At 40.0% G+C, this 18,334-nt stretch overlaps 1 protein-coding gene across 6 annotated transcripts in view; it reads right to left on the bottom strand.

Annotated features, from left to right (window-relative positions):
• The window catches only part of LOC109408110 (kinesin-like protein KIF21A), a 181,858-nt gene that overhangs the window by 12,071 nt on the left and 151,453 nt on the right, over positions 1 to 18,334 (bottom strand). For 3 of the 6 annotated variants that reach the window (XM_029873554.2, XM_029873550.2, XM_029873552.2), the window contains 5 exons: positions 9,752 to 11,682; positions 8,321 to 8,716; positions 2,828 to 2,974; positions 1,754 to 1,901; positions 1,582 to 1,687 (listed from right to left, as the gene is read on the bottom strand). In XM_029873554.2, coding sequence (XP_029729414.2) covers positions 1,582 to 1,687; positions 1,754 to 1,901; positions 2,828 to 2,974; positions 8,321 to 8,716; positions 9,752 to 11,682 — 2,728 coding nt within the window. The remainder of the gene's footprint in view (positions 1 to 1,581; positions 1,688 to 1,753; positions 1,902 to 2,827; positions 2,975 to 8,320; positions 8,717 to 9,751; positions 11,683 to 18,334) is intronic. The other 3 variants (XM_029873555.2, XM_029873556.2, XM_029873553.2) reach the window with 3 other exon arrangements.

The following is an 18,334-nucleotide window of genomic DNA, read 5'->3' as shown; positions in this document are numbered from 1 at the left end:
AATGCAATCCATGTTTGAAATAAACATAGTTATTTTAGAAATTAATGTAAAATGTTTGTTTTGTGAGGCAGGTTGGCCCTACGGAAAAGTTTGTTTTCCCATAACATTAACAAATTCTTTCACTTTGCTGAGAAACGCTGAGAACGAAATTTGTCTTCGTGTCTCAGAGGCGATCAAGGGTGGGTTCAGGAAATATCAGAGGCGTTTCAACGATGTTCCAAAGGGTTTCAAGTGCGTTCCAGAAAATATATCCCTGATATAACCTGAAACCCTGAGACGATTTGAAACGCCTTGAAACATTTCTGAAAATTCCCTAAAATTTCATCGAAGGCCCCTTAAATTCCTACTGAAACCCCTTGATACGCATTGAAACTTCTCTGAGACATTCCTGAAGCCCCGCTTAGAAGCCCTAAGAAACCCTCACAAATCTAAAGGCATATACAGGGGATAGACAAAATGATCGGGACAAACAAAATTTTCACTTCTCAAAAAATTTTCAGGTAGCTGTAACTTTTCGAAAAATGAACCAAATATTTTCAAATTTCCACTGTAAATTGATCAACTAGTTGTGTATCAGTAGTCATAATTTGGAAGAGATCGGACTATTCTGCCCGAAGTTATAAAGATTCTAGGAAAAAGATATAATTATCCGATAGCCAACTTTGAGCTGTTACATCTCCGGATTCAATGAACCAAACGCAATACAATTTTGACCATTTATGACTTATATAATAAGCTATGAAATTTTTTTGACTAAACCTAAAATTCTTAACGCGGAAGAAAATTACAACGATTAGTTAGTTTTTTCTTATAAAACACCAATTTATCCAAAATTCAAGATTAACTTGAATATTTATATGTTTTGAAGAAAAGTCATAACATAGCCTTAAAAAAATGAAAAAGTAATGGAATGCATATTAAAAGAAAACCAATTTACTAAAAAATCATAAAATAAATTAAATCGCTATTACCTTTGCACTTGTGAAAATTTTCAAGTTTAGTCAAACGTTTTTCAGAGCTCATTATATAAGTCATAAATGGTCAAAATTTCATCGCGTTTGGTTCATTGAACCCGGAGATATCACAGTTCAAAGTTGGTTATCGGATAATTATACCTTTTTTCTAGAATTGCCCGATCTTTTTCAAATTTTGACCACTAATACACAACTAGTTGATCATCTTACAGTATTTGATGCACTTTCCTAAAAGTTACACCTAGTTGAACATTTTTTGAGAAGTGACAATTTTGCCTGTCCCGATCATTTTGTCTATCCCCTGTATGTGCCAAAACCCGTCTGGAACTCCCACGTTTTTTAACATATAATTTTAAATTTCGACTATTAGAGTAAACTGTTCAACAATTAGCAAGAATCAGTCAATATTAGGATAAGCTATAACTATTCTATTTTTTTTGTTGAAAAATTTAATTTAAGAGAATTCAAATTCAATGAAAAGTATAAGAAATTACTGGATCTTGACGATCTAGACGTTATGCACGGAAAAACAAATGAAAATACAAATTTCAGCAATTCAATAAATGGCGAATCACCCTAGTAATACTACTTATATTTAGAGACTTACCAGCCGCCGCTGTGAAGAGCGTCTGATTGGACACCTTGATGGACAGAACGGAATTGCTGTGGCCTTCGACGATGTGAGTACAGATCAGTGGAGAACCAGCCTTCAACTGCAATGAAAGAAAGTACACATTTTAAGGATATTACTCAACAATCCGCTTAGGTTGGATCCTCACCTTTCCCATGTACTCCTTGATGTGGCCACCGGGCGAAGGATCCTGCGTGCCGGCGCCCAGTCGCGAAAACACGTCCCCTCCGGTGTCCTCCCGTGAGGTTCCCCGCCGGTACACCGGTGGCGAAGTAGGAACATCGTTGGAATCCTCACTGATGATTCGGTCGGTGATGCGGTGGTGGTTCGTAGGTTGGGTTGGTTACGAGATTCGTTGGGCAACACACGCGAGCGAGGTTGTTAGCAGCAGGTTTATCAAGCGGACATTCAGCAATTTTGCACAGGTGGTGGTTTTTGCAGATTTTATGATGATGTGCGTGTTTTGATCATGAAGGCGCGGTGGTGTTAGTGGCGGCACACACACATTCAGAAAACGCACGTTGAAACATAGAAACACGTTTAGTATTAGTAATGAATTGGGTAGAAGTTTGTTTCTAATAAATCTAATAAATGAAGACTTTTGAGAAATTAAAAGAAAAATGATAAACTATTTTAAGACAATTTGCGAACTAGGTATTTCAATTTTCGATAGAATGGGTCATTATGATCGATTTTTTTTATGAACAGTTTTAGATTGGATGTTTGAAAGTTTGAACTGTTGATTCCTAAATTTTGCATACAGTTTGGATTAGGACCCGTCCTAATCCAAAATGACCCACCCTAATAGACATTAGTAATTATATTCGAAAAGAATAACTTGTATTGTTTGCAATACATAATCAAGCCAAAATTGAGTTAAGATTAAAATGTTGGTAATTGCATTTTGTCACATACTAATCATACATATAATACTTTTTTTTTGTTAAAATTTATACTTAATGAAATGTTACGATATATTAAAAGTATTCGATTTGATCAATGGATATCGTCGACTGATAAAAACTGCTGAATTCTTGAACTGACGCTCGCTTATCACACCGCTGAAATATTTATACATGAATTCTATCACTTATCCTAACAGTCCTGTTCTTCTTATCATACCTACACTATGTTTCATATTAATACCAATTTATCTAATAATTGAATTTTGATTGTCCAAAACAAGTTGATAAGTCATCTTTGAAAACAATCCGATACTTACATGCCCGGCGAAGCTTTGCTGGGGAACGGTCTCCTCGAAATTCGTGGCGAAGGCGGCGCAACCGTGCTCGGTTCGAACGACTTCCGAGCCAACAGGGGCGATGCGGTACTGTTTTGGCGCGATATATTTGGCACTGGTTGGAGGCCTCTGTGAGAAATTTCGTGGTTTTTGGCGATAATACAAAAAACAAGGCGGGATTAGTTAGCATTGGGGGATACATGCAAACATGTTAGATCAATAGAAAAAGAAAGTCGACAAGAGCGTATTTTTTGTTGAAAGTATGTTCATTTACTTGGTTTTATATATTTTAGCAACAGAAAACAAATTTCTCTATAACAACTAATATTGTGACAACAGGAATTCTATTATCAAACTTAACTACAGAAATGCAGTTGAACCTAATCGCACGGAAAGTTTTCTGTAAAACATTGAAAAGAAGACGATGAAAAATAAAAAGGTGTAGACTTACTGGTGACACAAAACAATAGAAAAAAAAAACAAAACTCAAAAAATGGCAAGTATCACAAAAACAATCAACAAAGTTAGTACAAATGAAAGAAAAACAATCGCTTGAAATTGAAAAAAAGTTTTTATCGAATACTGAGTGTGCAAAAATCCAGGAAATACGTTGACAAAAACCCGTACACGGTAAAAATTCTGCACGCTAGATGTAAGGGAAAAATCCCTTAACTATTCAATGTCGTAATCAACATGATCAGAAGTGCTTTTCCTTTGAGATCGCAATGCTGTCAGTGTTGATTTGAGGACCAAAACAAACCCACCAAAGACATCAACAAATCCCTTCGATTTGCACTACTGTAAAAAGCAATACGGTCCAAAGTGAAAAGTTGTTGATTTGGTAATGACTGTTTTGGGCATGAAAGTAAATATAGATGACAGGCGGTAGAAAGTGTTTGGTTCGATTCGCACTTCTCTAACAGATGTGAAGCAGTGTAGTGGTAAAATAGTTGATCGTGACTCTAAAGGTCCTGGTATCGAATCTGGGTGCGGCTGTACGCATTTTTTTTAATTCTAGTTTTGAAATCAAAACATTGTCAACAACGAATTGATGTGAAGTTACATTAAAATTGAAGAGGCAGTAGATGTTCTTTGTCAAATGATATATAATTGATAATAAACTGATTGAACAGTAGTGCGAATTCAAGTGCCAATCAGTTTATATCACAGTGCAGATTTTTTACCGTGTATATATCTCGACTTACAGTCAGACCTGTGCGCCGATTATATTTTGCTCGGCGGCGGCGTGAGGGCCATTTTTGACCGGCAGCGGCGGCGTCTTCGGCGGCGTGAATCGACGTGACCGAAATTTGACTATAATGACAACGATGGCGAAGCAAAGCAGTTGTCAGTACGCTTTGGAATTTGTAGTCTGAGCTTGTTCAAGGCCATTGATGACATAAAATATTACGTTTGAACGAATACCTTTTAGTCCTTTTCGGGCCCGTCACTGCGAAAAGTTTAGTAGCTAGTGCCCTATTGTGGCATTACCCGTATCTTCAATGTAATGCATGTCTCATTACTCCATTGCAATTGAAGGGCAATAAAATTTTCGGCGATTTTGCTACAGTTTTTGTTTTGTTTTTTTAGAAGCTTTAGGAGCTATCAAATTTGAGAATAAGGTCGCACTATTTAGACAGAGGAATCCCCGAAAGAATTGCTAGAGGAACTTTGAAAGAGCTGCAGGAGGAATCCCTTAAGACACTCTTGGACTAATCCCTGTAGTAACTGTTGTATGACACCTTGGGCCTGGAGGAACTTCTGTAGGAATCTGTGGTGGTTCAAGGATCCCAACAGAAAAGTCTAAAGAAATACCTAATTTTAATTTTAGAGAAATTGCAGAAGGAATTCCATGAAGAATCCGCGAAGGTCGAATCTCCGAAGGAATTCTAGCATGAATCTCCAAGGAATTCCAGCAAGAATGCACAAAAAAACTCCAAGCAGAAAAAATGAAAAGAAAAAGATTTCCAGCGGGAATTTCAAAAAAAAAATCAAGAGGAATCCCCTAAGGAACTCCAGGACGAATCCCCGAAGAAAGTCCAGGAGGAATCCCCGGATAAATTTCAGGATGACCCGAAAGGAATTCCAAGAGGAAACCCCGAAGGAAGTCCAGGAGGAATCCCCGAAGGAATTCAATGAAGAACCCCCGAAGGAATTTCAGAAGGAATCCCCGAAGGAATTTCAAGAGGACCCCGAAGGAATTCCAGGAATAATCCTCGAAGGAAGTGCAGGTGGAGTCCCCGAAGCAATTCCATGAGGAATCCCTGAAGAAATTCCAGGAAGAATTCTCGATGGAAGTCCAGGGGGAATCCTTGAACGAAGTCCAGGAGGAATCTCCGAAGAAATTCCATGAGGAATCCCCGGATAAATTTGAGGAGTAATCCTAGAAGGAATTCCAAGAGTAAACCAGGAGGAATTTCCGCACGAATTTCAGAAAGAATCTCCGACGGAAATCCAGAAGGAATCCCAACAGGAATTTCAGGTTGAATCCTTGATAGAATTCCAGGAGGAATACCTGAATGAAGCCCAGGAGAAATACTCTAAAGAATTCCATGAGGAATTTCCAAAGGAATTTCATGAGGAATTCCCAAAGGAATCCGCGTAGGAACTTCAGAAGAAATTCTCGGAGGAAACCCCGAATAAATTCCATGTGATATCCCAGAAGGAATTCCAGAAGAAATAACGGAAGGAATTCCAGGAGGAATACTCGAAGGAATTCCAGGAGGAATCTGCGAAGGAATTTCAGGAGGAACTCCATGAGTATTCCCCGAAGGAGGAATCTCCGAAAGAATTTCAGGAGGAATCCCTGAAAAAATCCAGGAGGAATCTGCGAAGGAATTCCAGGAGGAATCCCCGGAGGAATTCCAGGAGAAATCTCCGAAGGAATTACAGGAAGAATTCCTACAGTGATTCCAGGGGAGAATCCCCGAAGAAACTCCGGGAGGAATTTCTGAAAAAATTTCAGAAGCAATCCCCGAAGGATTTTCAAGAGAAAATCTCGAAGGAATTCCAGGAGGAAACCTTGAATGATTTCCATAGGGAATCTTTTCAGATAGGGGTAAGGATCTTCAAGAAGAGTTCCAGGAGGAGACCCCGAAAGAATGCCAAAAGGAATTCCAGAAGGAAGTCTTGGAAAAAATCGCAAAGAAACTCCATGGCAGTTCCTTCAATCCTGGAGATATACATGATTACATGATCCTAAGGAAATTTTGTAAGAAACTCCTGCAAGAAACTCTGAAGGAATCCCTGTAGGAATTCCTGAATGAGCTTCTGATGAAATCTCTGATATAACTCCTGGAGGAATTCGTAAATCATTCTGGAATAATCTACGAAACAATCTCAGAAGCGATCCCTGGAAGAGCTCCTGGAAGAATCCCTAAAGGAACTTCTCGAAGGAATCTTAGAAGGAACATTTGGACATCGTTGAATGAACTTCTGTAGGAATCCCAGAAGAAACTTCTGAAGGAATGTGGAGCGTACCTGGTGTGATGGTTAGAACACTTCACTATCACGCCGAGGAGCTGGGATCGAATCCCACTCCCGACAAACTCGCAAAATGTGAGTTCTTCCTTCGGAAGGGAAGTAAAGCGTGGGTCCCGAGATGAACTAGCCTAGGGCTAAAAATCTCGTTAATACAGATAAAAAAAATTCTGCAGGAATCCTTAAATTCTTGTGGAGGAATCCTAGGATCATCCTGTAAAAATCTTTGAAGGAAATCTTGGAAAGATCTCTGAAGGCACTCCTGGAGAGGTTTCAGATGGAAATTCTGGAGGAATTCCTGAAGGAATCTCTGAAAAAACATCTGCATGAATCCGTGAAACTCCTGGACTAGTTTCTAAAAACCTGAAGGAACTTCTAAAAGAATATCTGATGGATCTCCAGGAGGTTGAATCCTTATTAAAACGTCTCTGCAGGGACTTTTGGAAGAATACTTGAGTGAACTCCTGTTGGAATAGCTGAGAGGACTTCCCTGATGAAACACCTTGAGGCATCCCTGAATCCTCATGGAACTACTAGGGAGATTCCTGGTGGAATTCCTAAAGGTCCCTTAAGGAACTTCTGGATCAATCCCTGAATGAGCGACTATACTGCAGGAATCTACAAAGGTAAATTCCAGACGGTATCCCAGAAGGAATTCCTGTAGGACCCCGTGATGGAATGGATGATAATAATTTTCAGCCCTAGGCTGGTTCATCTCTTTATGTTAACTTAATTTCATTGACTATGAAAAAAGTTTCGATCACGAAAACAGGAAAACAGGATGGGAGCCCTAGGCGCAATGATATCCCTGAGAAAATCATCGGCTTCCCTGTAGCAGTCCATTAACATGGAGCATCTAAATGACTCCGAACTGGCTGATGACGTTGCTCTCATAGCGCAACAGCGTTCTGATATGCAGAGTAACCAGGATGATCTTCCTGATCGCTTCTCCGCGGCAGTTCTCATCACCAATGTCAACAATGCTAAATATTTGGTCGTAAATACGGCCAACCCTTCCAGGCGAACGGATTAAAAACAATCAGTTTAGTCAACACATAAAAATCCGAATATTTCGATTCAAAATCTATGCTGCTGTACGCCAGTGAAACCTGGTGTGTATCAGTGGTGCAGGTTCTTATCAACAGATGCTTGTAAGTAGCAAACTTCAAATTCAAAACTCGTCAAAATACTAAAGTGTTTCCACTCTTCTATTCTATTGAGCAGTCCATATTGTTAATGAATATCTCACACAAATGCTTCGGCGTCTTGCATATGGGTTATTGACAGCTCATTTTCAAACCGAATGCGTTCATCACGACTCACAAAACACGTTACACTTAGAAAAGAAGAAAACGACATTTACTCAGTAACGTTTGTCCTCGACTGCCAGCAACATGGCCGACGGTAGCAACTGTTCACCAATGGCGGCCAAGCTGTGCTCCACCATGCGTTTGAACTCTAGGAAAGGCCGAACCGGCAGCGCCTGGCAAATAACGTTAACGGTGTCCAGCAAGCGAAGCAACATTTTTCTAGAAGACACACGGAGTACAAGGAGGATTGTTAAGGACAGACGTTTTGATCGATCTAATAGACTAGGGTATTTGCAGGAACGTTCCACTTCCGAGAACGTATTTTTGCGAGCAACCAAGTGATTCGCTGAAAGCGTTCCATGCAGTGTTACGCGGATCGACATCCCTGACGGTTTCGTTGAAGGCAACAAATACATAGAGGTGTTTGTTTAGGTGTATAGAGGAGAAAGAGAAAGATACAAAAGAAGGTCAATTACTCATGAACACACTTTCAACACTTCAAAAGGCGGGCCGCGATCGGAAGGCCGAGAAGCGTAAGGCTGTGTTTTTGGCTTTCTAGCCTTGGACTAAAAATAATCAAGCCTTTCAACGTACGCCCTTTGCTCATCGAACTTCCGACGCAAGATCCAAAATGCGGCATAAGCACTCGAAATAAAAAAATATATCAAATAGAACTTATACTTACTTCAAGGACCCTGGTGCGCTAGGTACTCGTGACAACGGAACGAAGGTCCTCCCTGCTACCGCAGCGGTACTATTGCTCTGCACCACCGGAAGATGCGGAGGCGGTGCGTCACTGGACGAGGCTGCGGTGTAGGAACGGGTCATTCCACCCGTCATCCCACTGTACGCGCCACCACCATTCTCATCCTGCGGAGAACGTTTCATCGTGTCATCGTCATCTGCCGAATCCTCAAGATAAATACAAATACCCACTTTTTCAAGCTTGCTACCGGGAGCCGTTGGGGATCCGGATACTTCCGGCCCGGCCCCGTACGGTAACGAATCCTGACCAGCAGAGACAGTGGGTCTTCGTCTTAGCTTGGAGGAGTTTCTGTAGGTGACAATGTTATCGTTATCGCTGTTTTATTATGAAAAGAAAAGAGGGACAGAAGCAGAACCCCAAAATTGTCGCCGGAGAGACAGAAGTTGGTCCGGGAAATAGGAAATAGGAAGTAATGAGGGAAAGGTTTTTGGAGGGTTGGAAGAAGAGAAAAAAAAAATAAAACTTAACAAAGCAATAAAACGCCAAAATTATTGTTATACTGGATTTTGATTAAAACATCTTCGAGAAAAAAGGTAAATGATTTTGGTTAACTTAAGCATGGATTTGGGAATCGTCCACCACCGGGTTAGGAATCGCTGGAAACAATGGCTTCATAGAGGTAGTTCTTTTTGCGAATTCTCTTACTGACTTGCATGCTTCTTTGGCTAAAGTACAGAGAACGCAACTGGTTAGTGAAATAGGGATGATTATTTAATATAGGAGGTACACATGAGAATGCCATTTACTTTGACGAGTCAGATGTACTGGGTGTAGTTAGATGTGCTACTTTCCATTGTGGATGATACCTGAAAACATGGTTGCGTAAAACGTCCTATTATACAAATCAGTTGGGAATAGAGCCAATAACTTTTTATCTTTGTAAAAATCTATTCTATTGATATATTATTAGGCCCTAGCTACCTATGCTGATAAAATCAGAGAAATATAAAGAAAGCTGATATGATTTCAGAAGAAATTCTGTTGAAATACAAGTGAGGAAAAAAAGAGAGAAACTTTAATGGAATTTTAATAAGTGCTACAACTGGATTAATTGCAAAAATAACACAAAATCTTGTGGGAAATGACACAGCTTTTGGAACGATTCCTATAAGAACAGCGCCAGATTGGTATCTGAAAGAATTTCTCAGAGGAGGCAGACCCAGGGATTCGTAAAGTCGATGCCTCAGCATCAAGGAAATAAAGGGAGTTGTTTGAAATGGGAACCTCACCAATGTTCCCGAACTGGCGCAAGTGTATTTTTGCATCACGCTACTATCAATAGCTTCCGTAGACTACCTCACCAATAGGACGTTTTACTCAACATGCACAAGCTGTTTAAAGGATACTCACAATTCCGCACTGCTACTAGGCGACGGACTTCGAGTGATGGAGTTGATAACGTAGGGTTCCGTAACCTCCGACCGGTCCTCATAGGCGGCTGAGATTCCGTTGGACAATGCGGCGGCATGCAGCATCGTGTTCACCACATTCGAATGCCCGTGCGATTGGCCCGAACTGAAGCTGGTGTCGGATAATGTTGCCGCAGGGGTTCTCGCCAGAATGTGCTGCAACAGCTGTTGTTGTATGCTGCTGTCCTGCTGAACTTCGTTCAGCAATGCTTCCCGTTCCTTTAGTCGGGTTTGCGTCAGAGCAGCATCGCAAACCTGTGCAACGGATGTGCCGCACAACTTCTCCAGAATAAACTTAGCCTCCTCGACGGTACGAATGTTCTCCAGAATGTTTGATAGCTGCTGCTGCTCCGCAGCCGATTCTTTGCCTTCCTCCAGTTCCATTATGGAATGCTGAATCTGTGTGATGTTCTCCTGAATGTAGTTCATGTTAGCCATTATCGTATCTTCTTCGGATATCAGTTCTGCCGTATCCGAATGTCGCTGTCTAGTGCGGATATTCGACAGATCACGGCTCAAACCATCCCGTTCCTGCAATAACCGTTCTAGTTCTCGTTCCAGTTCCAGCACTGCCTGTCTGCTTCTCGCCGCTCTGGTTATAGTTCTTTGCAGAGAATCCCATTTGGCTTTGAGATTCTTCGTATTTTGTGCGGCAACTGATTTCTTAACCGGGAATCGTCCAGCTGCCTTCATACTCATCATTCCACGCTGGGTCTTCCTCAAGTTGGAAACTTCTTCCGTTTTTCTCTTTAAAACTTGATCCTTCGCCGCTCCCTGAGCTTGAAGTGATTTGATCATATTGACTTGCTTTCTGCTCTCCTTTCTCAGTTGTGCAATTTCGCGAGTCTTCCTGCTCTCCAACTCCTTGTGCCTATTGTTCTCTTCGTGTATCTTCTTCATCAGTCGAATCTTAATTTGCTTCAGCTCGCTCAATTCTCCACGCAGCGTCTTCAGCTGTGCATCTTGTGCCTGAAGTTCCCGCTGCTGTCTCATGTGCTCTCTTTGTGCCATCTGCAACTTTTTCAACTCCTTCTGCATCTCCGACAACTTCCGCTCGTACTCTTCCTTCACCTTTCTTATCCTGTCATTTTGTGCGCTTCCTACCACTATTCCCGATCCACTCATATTCGCCAGCACCTGATCACGCTCCTTCTGCGTATTGACAATCTTCGCATTCAGCACATGCAACTTGTCTTCATATTGCTGTCGCATGACCTGCATACGCTGTTGTGAAAGCTCCAACTGTTCAATCAACTTCGATTTTATCTCAATATCCGAACTGATGTCGTTGATCTCCGCTTGCAACTCCCCGGTTTTATCGTCCGACTCCGTATCCGAATCGGAATCCGATCCATCCTCCAAACTTTGGTTACTGCTGTCATTCTCCAACCCAGGCAACGATCGGGACATCAACAATTCCCGCTCCTTCTCAAGCTCCCGCTTAGCCATATTGATAACAGTTTCCGTCGAGTCCTCAATGAACGAGTAGTTACTCTTCAGTGCCAGCTTCGAGGTATTGATCTGAGCCTTCTTCAGTTGCTGGAACATCTGCTCGGACTCGATCAGCTTCGCTTTCAGCTTCTCAATCTCACTAATGTAACCAGCGACCAGCTGCTGCAGTGCGCTTTCACCGCCGCCACCACCACCATCTTCACCCTGATCGACGCTTCCCTCGCCGGTGCTGCCCGAGGACCACCCGAACAGGGCTTGCTGCGCCTGCAGAGTGGCATTCTTATCCGTGAGGGTGTTGATGGTTTCCTGCATGGCTTTGAGACGCTGCTGCAGGCGCTTGTTGTCCTGCATAAGCATGGCGTTCTCCAGGTAGGTGTCGGAGATGGCGGCATTGCCTTCGGCGTCGACACTGCGTTTGCCCTGTGGGAAGAAAGGAGAGAATACTCAATGAGGTAATCAATATCTTTTTAAGTGCCATAATAAATCCTATGCTTCAAAATTCATCCCAGTTGAAAGCAAGCAATTGTTTTCAAGGAAAACATTTATTACATTTCATAACCTGTTAGTGATAGATCTTGGTATTCTTGATTACAAAGAATGATCTTTAAACAAGGAAAAGTGCGTTAGTATTCCTTATCTTTCTTAGAAAAGCTTTTGGCTAAGATTAACTCTCCATGAATTTCTAGATTGAGTATTAAGAAGTAACAATCACGGTTGTACTTTCAGCCACAAAATGCTAGGCTGCGAGGCTAAGTAGCGTCAAGGTGTAAAAAAGTATAATCGAATTTGCATCTTATCACTTCAATTTTAAGAAGGGAGAGTCATGCGTAAAGCAATCAAGCACGTTACATTCGCCTTTATTTCTGTCACGGTCGCCATGTCATGACGTGAAGATTATGTACTTTTCTGATGTGTACGATCACCCTTTCAAATGTACTCTGCCCATAACTGCATAATTGTAACATTTGCATTTTTTGCCAATATTGAGTTAATACCGGGGATCATCTCCCAATCATCAGTACTTTCATCCACCCAAGTGAACTTTTTCAAGTTTGTTCTGCACAATGTGAAACAAATACCAAGTCGTTTTGTCTCATTGGCTAAAATTTACGAATGTAATCGCATAACAGTCACACTGAAAATACACACTGATGTCAAAGCGTAATATCAATCATATTTTGGTCTGATTATTTTTTTAACTATTAGTCCAGCATACAAGAAGAGCTGTAGAAAATTTCATTGCAAAAGGATGAATTTTAAATTATTGACAAATTTTTGAAATTTCGTATCGTCTCCATACTAGCGCATGTTGCAAACTTTAAACTCCATTTTGTACAATGCCTACTTTTGTCGAATGTGACTGTTATGCAGTTATGGGCAGTACTACAGGCTCATAGCCAGGAACGTTTACGAGCTTCTTTTCTATTCTAAGAAGCGTATCAACAAGTTTCCCCAAACTTTGTTTTGTGTGTCCTATTTGATTGATATACCATTACAATTGTGTGAGCGGATGCTGGACAATACATATTGGATTAAAAATATGCGAAGATTATTAAATGAGCTATTTGAAGTATTTGATTGTATACTGCAAACTCCGTATTTCTAAGATGTTTTCGATACATTCGAAAATCGTTAAGAAACCGTCACGAAGTTACTATGCAGACTCATTAGAGATATTTACAATACCTGAGGCTATAGATCTTCCGGTGTTCTAGCAAAAGAATGAAATGCAGCCAGAAATTCATCGAGTAACTGTTAAATAGTTAAACAAGCTAAAAGCAGAAAATTTGATAGATTTCTACGGAATGTTTTCTACAAATTCCTTCAAAGGTTCACGATTACATAGTAAGAGCAAATAGGTAACGTAAACAATGGTTGATATAATGATGAAATAATCGGTGTATTTGATGCATAGTCATTTCGTGGAAAAAAAATCTTGTTACTCCCAGGGGACTGTCATGGTCTTATTGTTTTCTTACCCAGCATTAAAACTATGCTGCTGTGTTAAAAGATAGGTTGTTAGCTTGAGCCTCACGCTTGAGTCGCAGTTGTGTTGGCTACGAAAACATTGCATTGGCGATATAGGGTTGTCAATTCCTTGGTTACTCCACACAGCGTGTTTCATTTGTACCCAGATTCTATACCAGTCTACTCATAAGACCAAATAAAATTTCTTGAGTTTACCACGGTTTTCCAGGGGGAAATTTTGATTGTTTGTAATAAAAAAAAAATAGCTCATATTTGATAAAATGTATATGCTTTTCAAAAACTGTACAGAAATATCCTCAAAATTTAAGTGAAAGTTTAAAGAAAAAAAATCGCAAAATGTATTATCGAAGAGATTTTACACAATTAATTGATTTTTTTGAAGAACTTTCTAACAAAACTCTTTCAAATGTAATACGATAATTGGTCAAGGAACATATTTAGATTGTTCCCACAGTTCATAACATCCAAATACACTAAAAAAAAACATTCAGGAGTTCAATCAATAATTCCATAGAACTAAACATGGATGCCAGTTCTTTGTGTTGGTGTTGTAGTAATGCTGAAATTTCAAAATTCCTTCGATTCTTCCTTCAAACCCGACCGAAATTCCTCCTTTGAATTCATTCGTAATTTCTCGCAGAATGCTTTTTCTGGCTTTCTCCCGTTTTCCCAAGTATTTATATCCAGAGGTTTTCACGTATTTGCTTTCATAAATAGTGCATTCCGAGATATTTCACGATTTCAAATTGTTGATGGGGTCTCTGCTAGGGTATGCACCTTCCGGGATTTCTTCCAGAGTACCAGAGTGTCTCGCTGGGTTCCTCCCGGAGATTTTTTCAATTTTTCCCAAAGTTCTTCCAGGAATTTCTTAGTGGTTTTGGATTAGTTTTCCTACAGTTTCTGTCGGGGTTTTTGCAGAAATTCTTCCAGAGATTTCTTCCAAAGAGTTTTCAGATATTTCTCGTGGGTTTCCTTACGAGATTTAGTCGGTAGTTTCTCCCGGTTTCGGAGTTCTTCCTTAAATTTCCTCCTAGGATTCATATTTTTTCCGAGATATTCCAAGTTCTTTTAGGATTTCATCAGAATTTCCTCTCAAGATTTTCCCAAGAAGTCTTTGTGGAGTTATTCACGAAATTTCATCGGGTTTTATTCAGATATTTCTCCGGGAATTACTTAAAGAAATGTCGTAAGTTATCCCAGGAGACATTCCGAGAAAAACATCATGGCAAAACGGTTTTTCGATTTTATCACGGTTGAGAAAATGTTTACTATGAGTGAATTTAACGAATCCTTCTGCACTTCTAGTATTCTTTTTGGGCTTCCTTCGGGAATTACTTCAGGGGTTCCTTCTGTGAATATTCTAGGAATCCCTCAAGAGATACCTCCTAGAATTTTTCTCTGAAATTTCTATTCATACACAAGAGCTGGCTCCCAGATTACCCCTGATAGTCTTACCAGGAATTATTATCGAATTTCCTCCGGAATTCATTCAGACATTCTGCCCAATGTTCCTCCTGGTATTCATCCCGGAATTTCTTCGGGAATCATTCCGATTTTTACAGGGATTCGCCTAAAGATTCATACCGGTATTTACTCTTTATTTGTCCGAAATTTCTTCAAGGATTGCCTTTCAAAGTTCCTTCAGGAATTTCTCTCAGAATGCCTTCCGGGATTCCTCCAGAGATTATGACCGGGATTCCATTTGATATTTCTTTGGCAATGGCCATTGCCAAAAACCGTTAAACAGAAAGTGATTCCGAAGTCATGTACCAAAAACGACACAAAAAGTGACAGTTACAGTTAGACAAAACAACTGACAAAAAACGATAGTTATTATTTCCCCCCTGAGGAAGACACTATCTCCGTGTCGAAACGTCGGGTGAATAAAACAACTCGTTTTAAAATCCCAAGACTGCGTAGCCGTTAACTCTCAGGCGGCGTTGCTAAAAAAGTAGCCTCAGAAGACGGTGCCTACAAAACACCGAAAAATTACCATCAGGGTACCAGATTCCGCTCATCTAAGGCCAGTTTCGCAGAAAAAGATCATCTGTTGAATGACTGTAAGCCAATTTGTAATGTTTTTCCATTTTATGTTAGTTCAATCTAAGTACAATCAGATACAAACCAAGACTTATGTAGAACTTTTCATAAAAATATGATTTTATTACATTTGGTGTGAGACCAAAGTGGTCCTAATTCCGCTCACGAACAAATTTATACCATTTTTTTAAATAGCCTTTGCGGAAAAGTGTATTATTTTTGAAACTCTATGTTTTTACATTTTTTTTTGTTCCGTGGGAGTGTAGAATAGGGGTTAGACACACTGTGTACTAAAATCGGCAGATTTTACGATTTTTTTTTGCGTGAGCGGTTATTGGGGTCCATATAGCCGAGGCGGTAAACGCACGGGTATTCAGCATGACCATGCTGAGGATGACGGGTTCGATTCCCGGTCAGTCCAGGATCTTTTCGTAAAGGAAATTTCCTTGACTTCCTTGGGCATAGAGTATCTTCGTGCCTGCCACACGTTATACACATGCAAAATGGTCATTGGCAGAGGAAGCTCTCAGTTAATAACTGTGGAAGTGCTCATAAGCTGAGAAGCAGGTTTTGTCCCAGTGAGGACGTTACGCCAAGAAGAAGAAGAAGAAGAAGGTTATTGGAACACATGAAATTACTTACAGCTTATTTGGGCCCAATAGCCGCTAAAAAGATTTCTTTGTTTTGTTTTTAAAATTTTTGTTATCCGGTAAATATTGCATAAAATGGCTTTGCTCTCGTCTAATTTATATTGTCCAAGGATATCAACACCGAAAAGAGTGTATTTATGCGTGTAAACTTGATTTTTGCAACAGTGAGCGGCTATTGGGTCATGAGCGGCTACTGGTACACTGACGGTATATCTTCTTCGTTTTAAACCCAAATGTATTTTTTTATATTGCTGAAAACCTTGGGGCCTCAGCTTTCATAATAATTCTTCATATATAGTCGTAGCTAGGAAAAACGATAAAAAGGGGCTCTTCAAAGAGGGGCACCTCCTTAAGGTGACGAAGCCACACTTCAAATTTTCAAATGCACAAATCTGAAGAATCGGGGGTTGGTTTACGCTGAAAAGTGGACTGATTGGTCACCACCAGCGGGTCACCAATCGATCAACTTTTCAGCGCGATCCGTCCTTTGATTTGTCAGATTTGTGCTCTTGAAAATTCTTGAAAAGGTGTGGCTTCGTTATATATTCACCTTAAAAACAGCGTTACACGAATTCAAATGCTTATGGGCGGACGGGACGGTCGGGGAAATATCCGCCATTGCTCTGTTGCTACTAAGATGGTAATCTCAGATTCTACTTCATATTTTGCAACAAAAACCTATCACTGTGTATGCTCACTTGCAGTGCATATGCTGATTGTTTTTCAGCATCTTCAGTGCGATAGAACTCGAGATTACCATCTTCAAAATCGCGAGGCAAATTGTTAGAAAGAGAGGCAAGATAGGAAAAATAGCACGGCGTCCCGTTTCACCTTATATCTTTGTTGTTAATCCATATAATTACAATTTTCTTCCATTATCCACCAACACTCACCTTGCTAGAAAAAATATCAAACATAGTCGTAGCAAGGATAAGGGCAAATGAGGGGCACCCAATTTATGTGTTCGTCAAACATATAAAAAAATATATCAGCCCCGTTTTGCAAGCAAATCATGATTTTCTTTCCCAGTCAAAATCTTCAGGTGAGGTACTTCCAAGAAAAAATTCGTACAATTATTGCTCCCAAAATTCCTTGCCTTGAAGGATTTTTCCGACTTTCCAATAGATTTTTTTCTCTAGAATTTCTCAAAGGATTCCTACTGGGATATCTACAGTAATTTCTCCTGATACTTCTCTTGGAATTTCTCCTGGGATTCCACCCGGAATTTCTCCCGGATTCTTCCAGGGATCATTCCCAAGAATTCTTCCGGAGTTTATTTTAGATAGAAGTACTTAAACACCTAAACCTAGTAGATTACAGTCAACTAGACAGATTCACCTGTCCTTTCATCATACACCGTACTCTTTTCAACTTATTTAAATAATGCTTGTAAGCACGAATACAAAAATGTTGATGGTAGAAAGAAAACTAGTACTTTTCAAACAATGTTTTATTTTTTTGAAAGTAGCCAGTTTTGACGAAATGTTACGAACACGAAAGTTAATGTCACCTCCTCAGTTAAAATTTATAAACTTATTTTTATACAATTATAAAATGCCGATATCGAGTCGATTATCGTGTATAAGTATAAAAAGTTTGAACATCGGATAGCGTATTGATTGATAATCGTTATCAACGTTTTCGACATGATCAAAACTAGTCTATTTACTGGCATGTGTTGAGAGCATTAAATGAAATTTACAACCTAATCTGTGCCAACTATTTAAAAAGTGTTTGTAATTCCTAGGTACATAGACCTACACAGAGCCGGATTTAGGGGGGGGGCCAGGGGGGCCAGGGCCCCGGGCCCCCACATTTCAGGGGCCCCCACAAAATTTCGCTTTACGAAAAAAATGTGAAGCAAAAAAAAAATAGTGCTATAAACTTCTCTGGATTTGATTTTTAACATACGAATTTCAAATTACCGTCTACTGGCAAGATGTATGTTTGTGATTATTTTTAGAAAGACTACAGTTACTTGTCCAGCTATTAATGAAATTTTAAATTTTGCCTCCAAAACTTTTTTGTGCAATTGGGTTCTTTAGGGGTATCCAGATTATGTCATATTCGAAATCTCCGCCTAAAAATTAGTTGAAATCCAAAATTTCATAATTTTTGGTGCCCGGAAATTATTTTTAAAATGCATTTAAAGTTTGCATGGGGAAATTTTTTTGTTCTACTAAGCAAACGATGAACGTGAAATGAAACGTCAGTCTTGTAAAGTATTTTGTGCGAGAAGGTTTCGCTTCTCTTTGGGAGCGTGCATTCGGCTTCAGGATTCGGCTGATGTGCTCGGAAGTGTTCAAGGAAGTATCCCTCCGGACACTACATAACCTACACATTTTTAGGTTAGAGAAGTAAACCGAAAGTTTGAAATTTTATATTCAAAACTT

Source organism: Aedes albopictus, chromosome 2 (genome assembly GCF_035046485.1).
Source record: "Aedes albopictus strain Foshan chromosome 2, AalbF5, whole genome shotgun sequence".
Classification (NCBI taxonomy): domain Eukaryota; kingdom Metazoa; phylum Arthropoda; class Insecta; order Diptera; family Culicidae; genus Aedes; species Aedes albopictus.
Note: the sequence above shows the minus strand (reverse complement) of the source record. Positions and strands in the feature narration are given on the sequence as shown.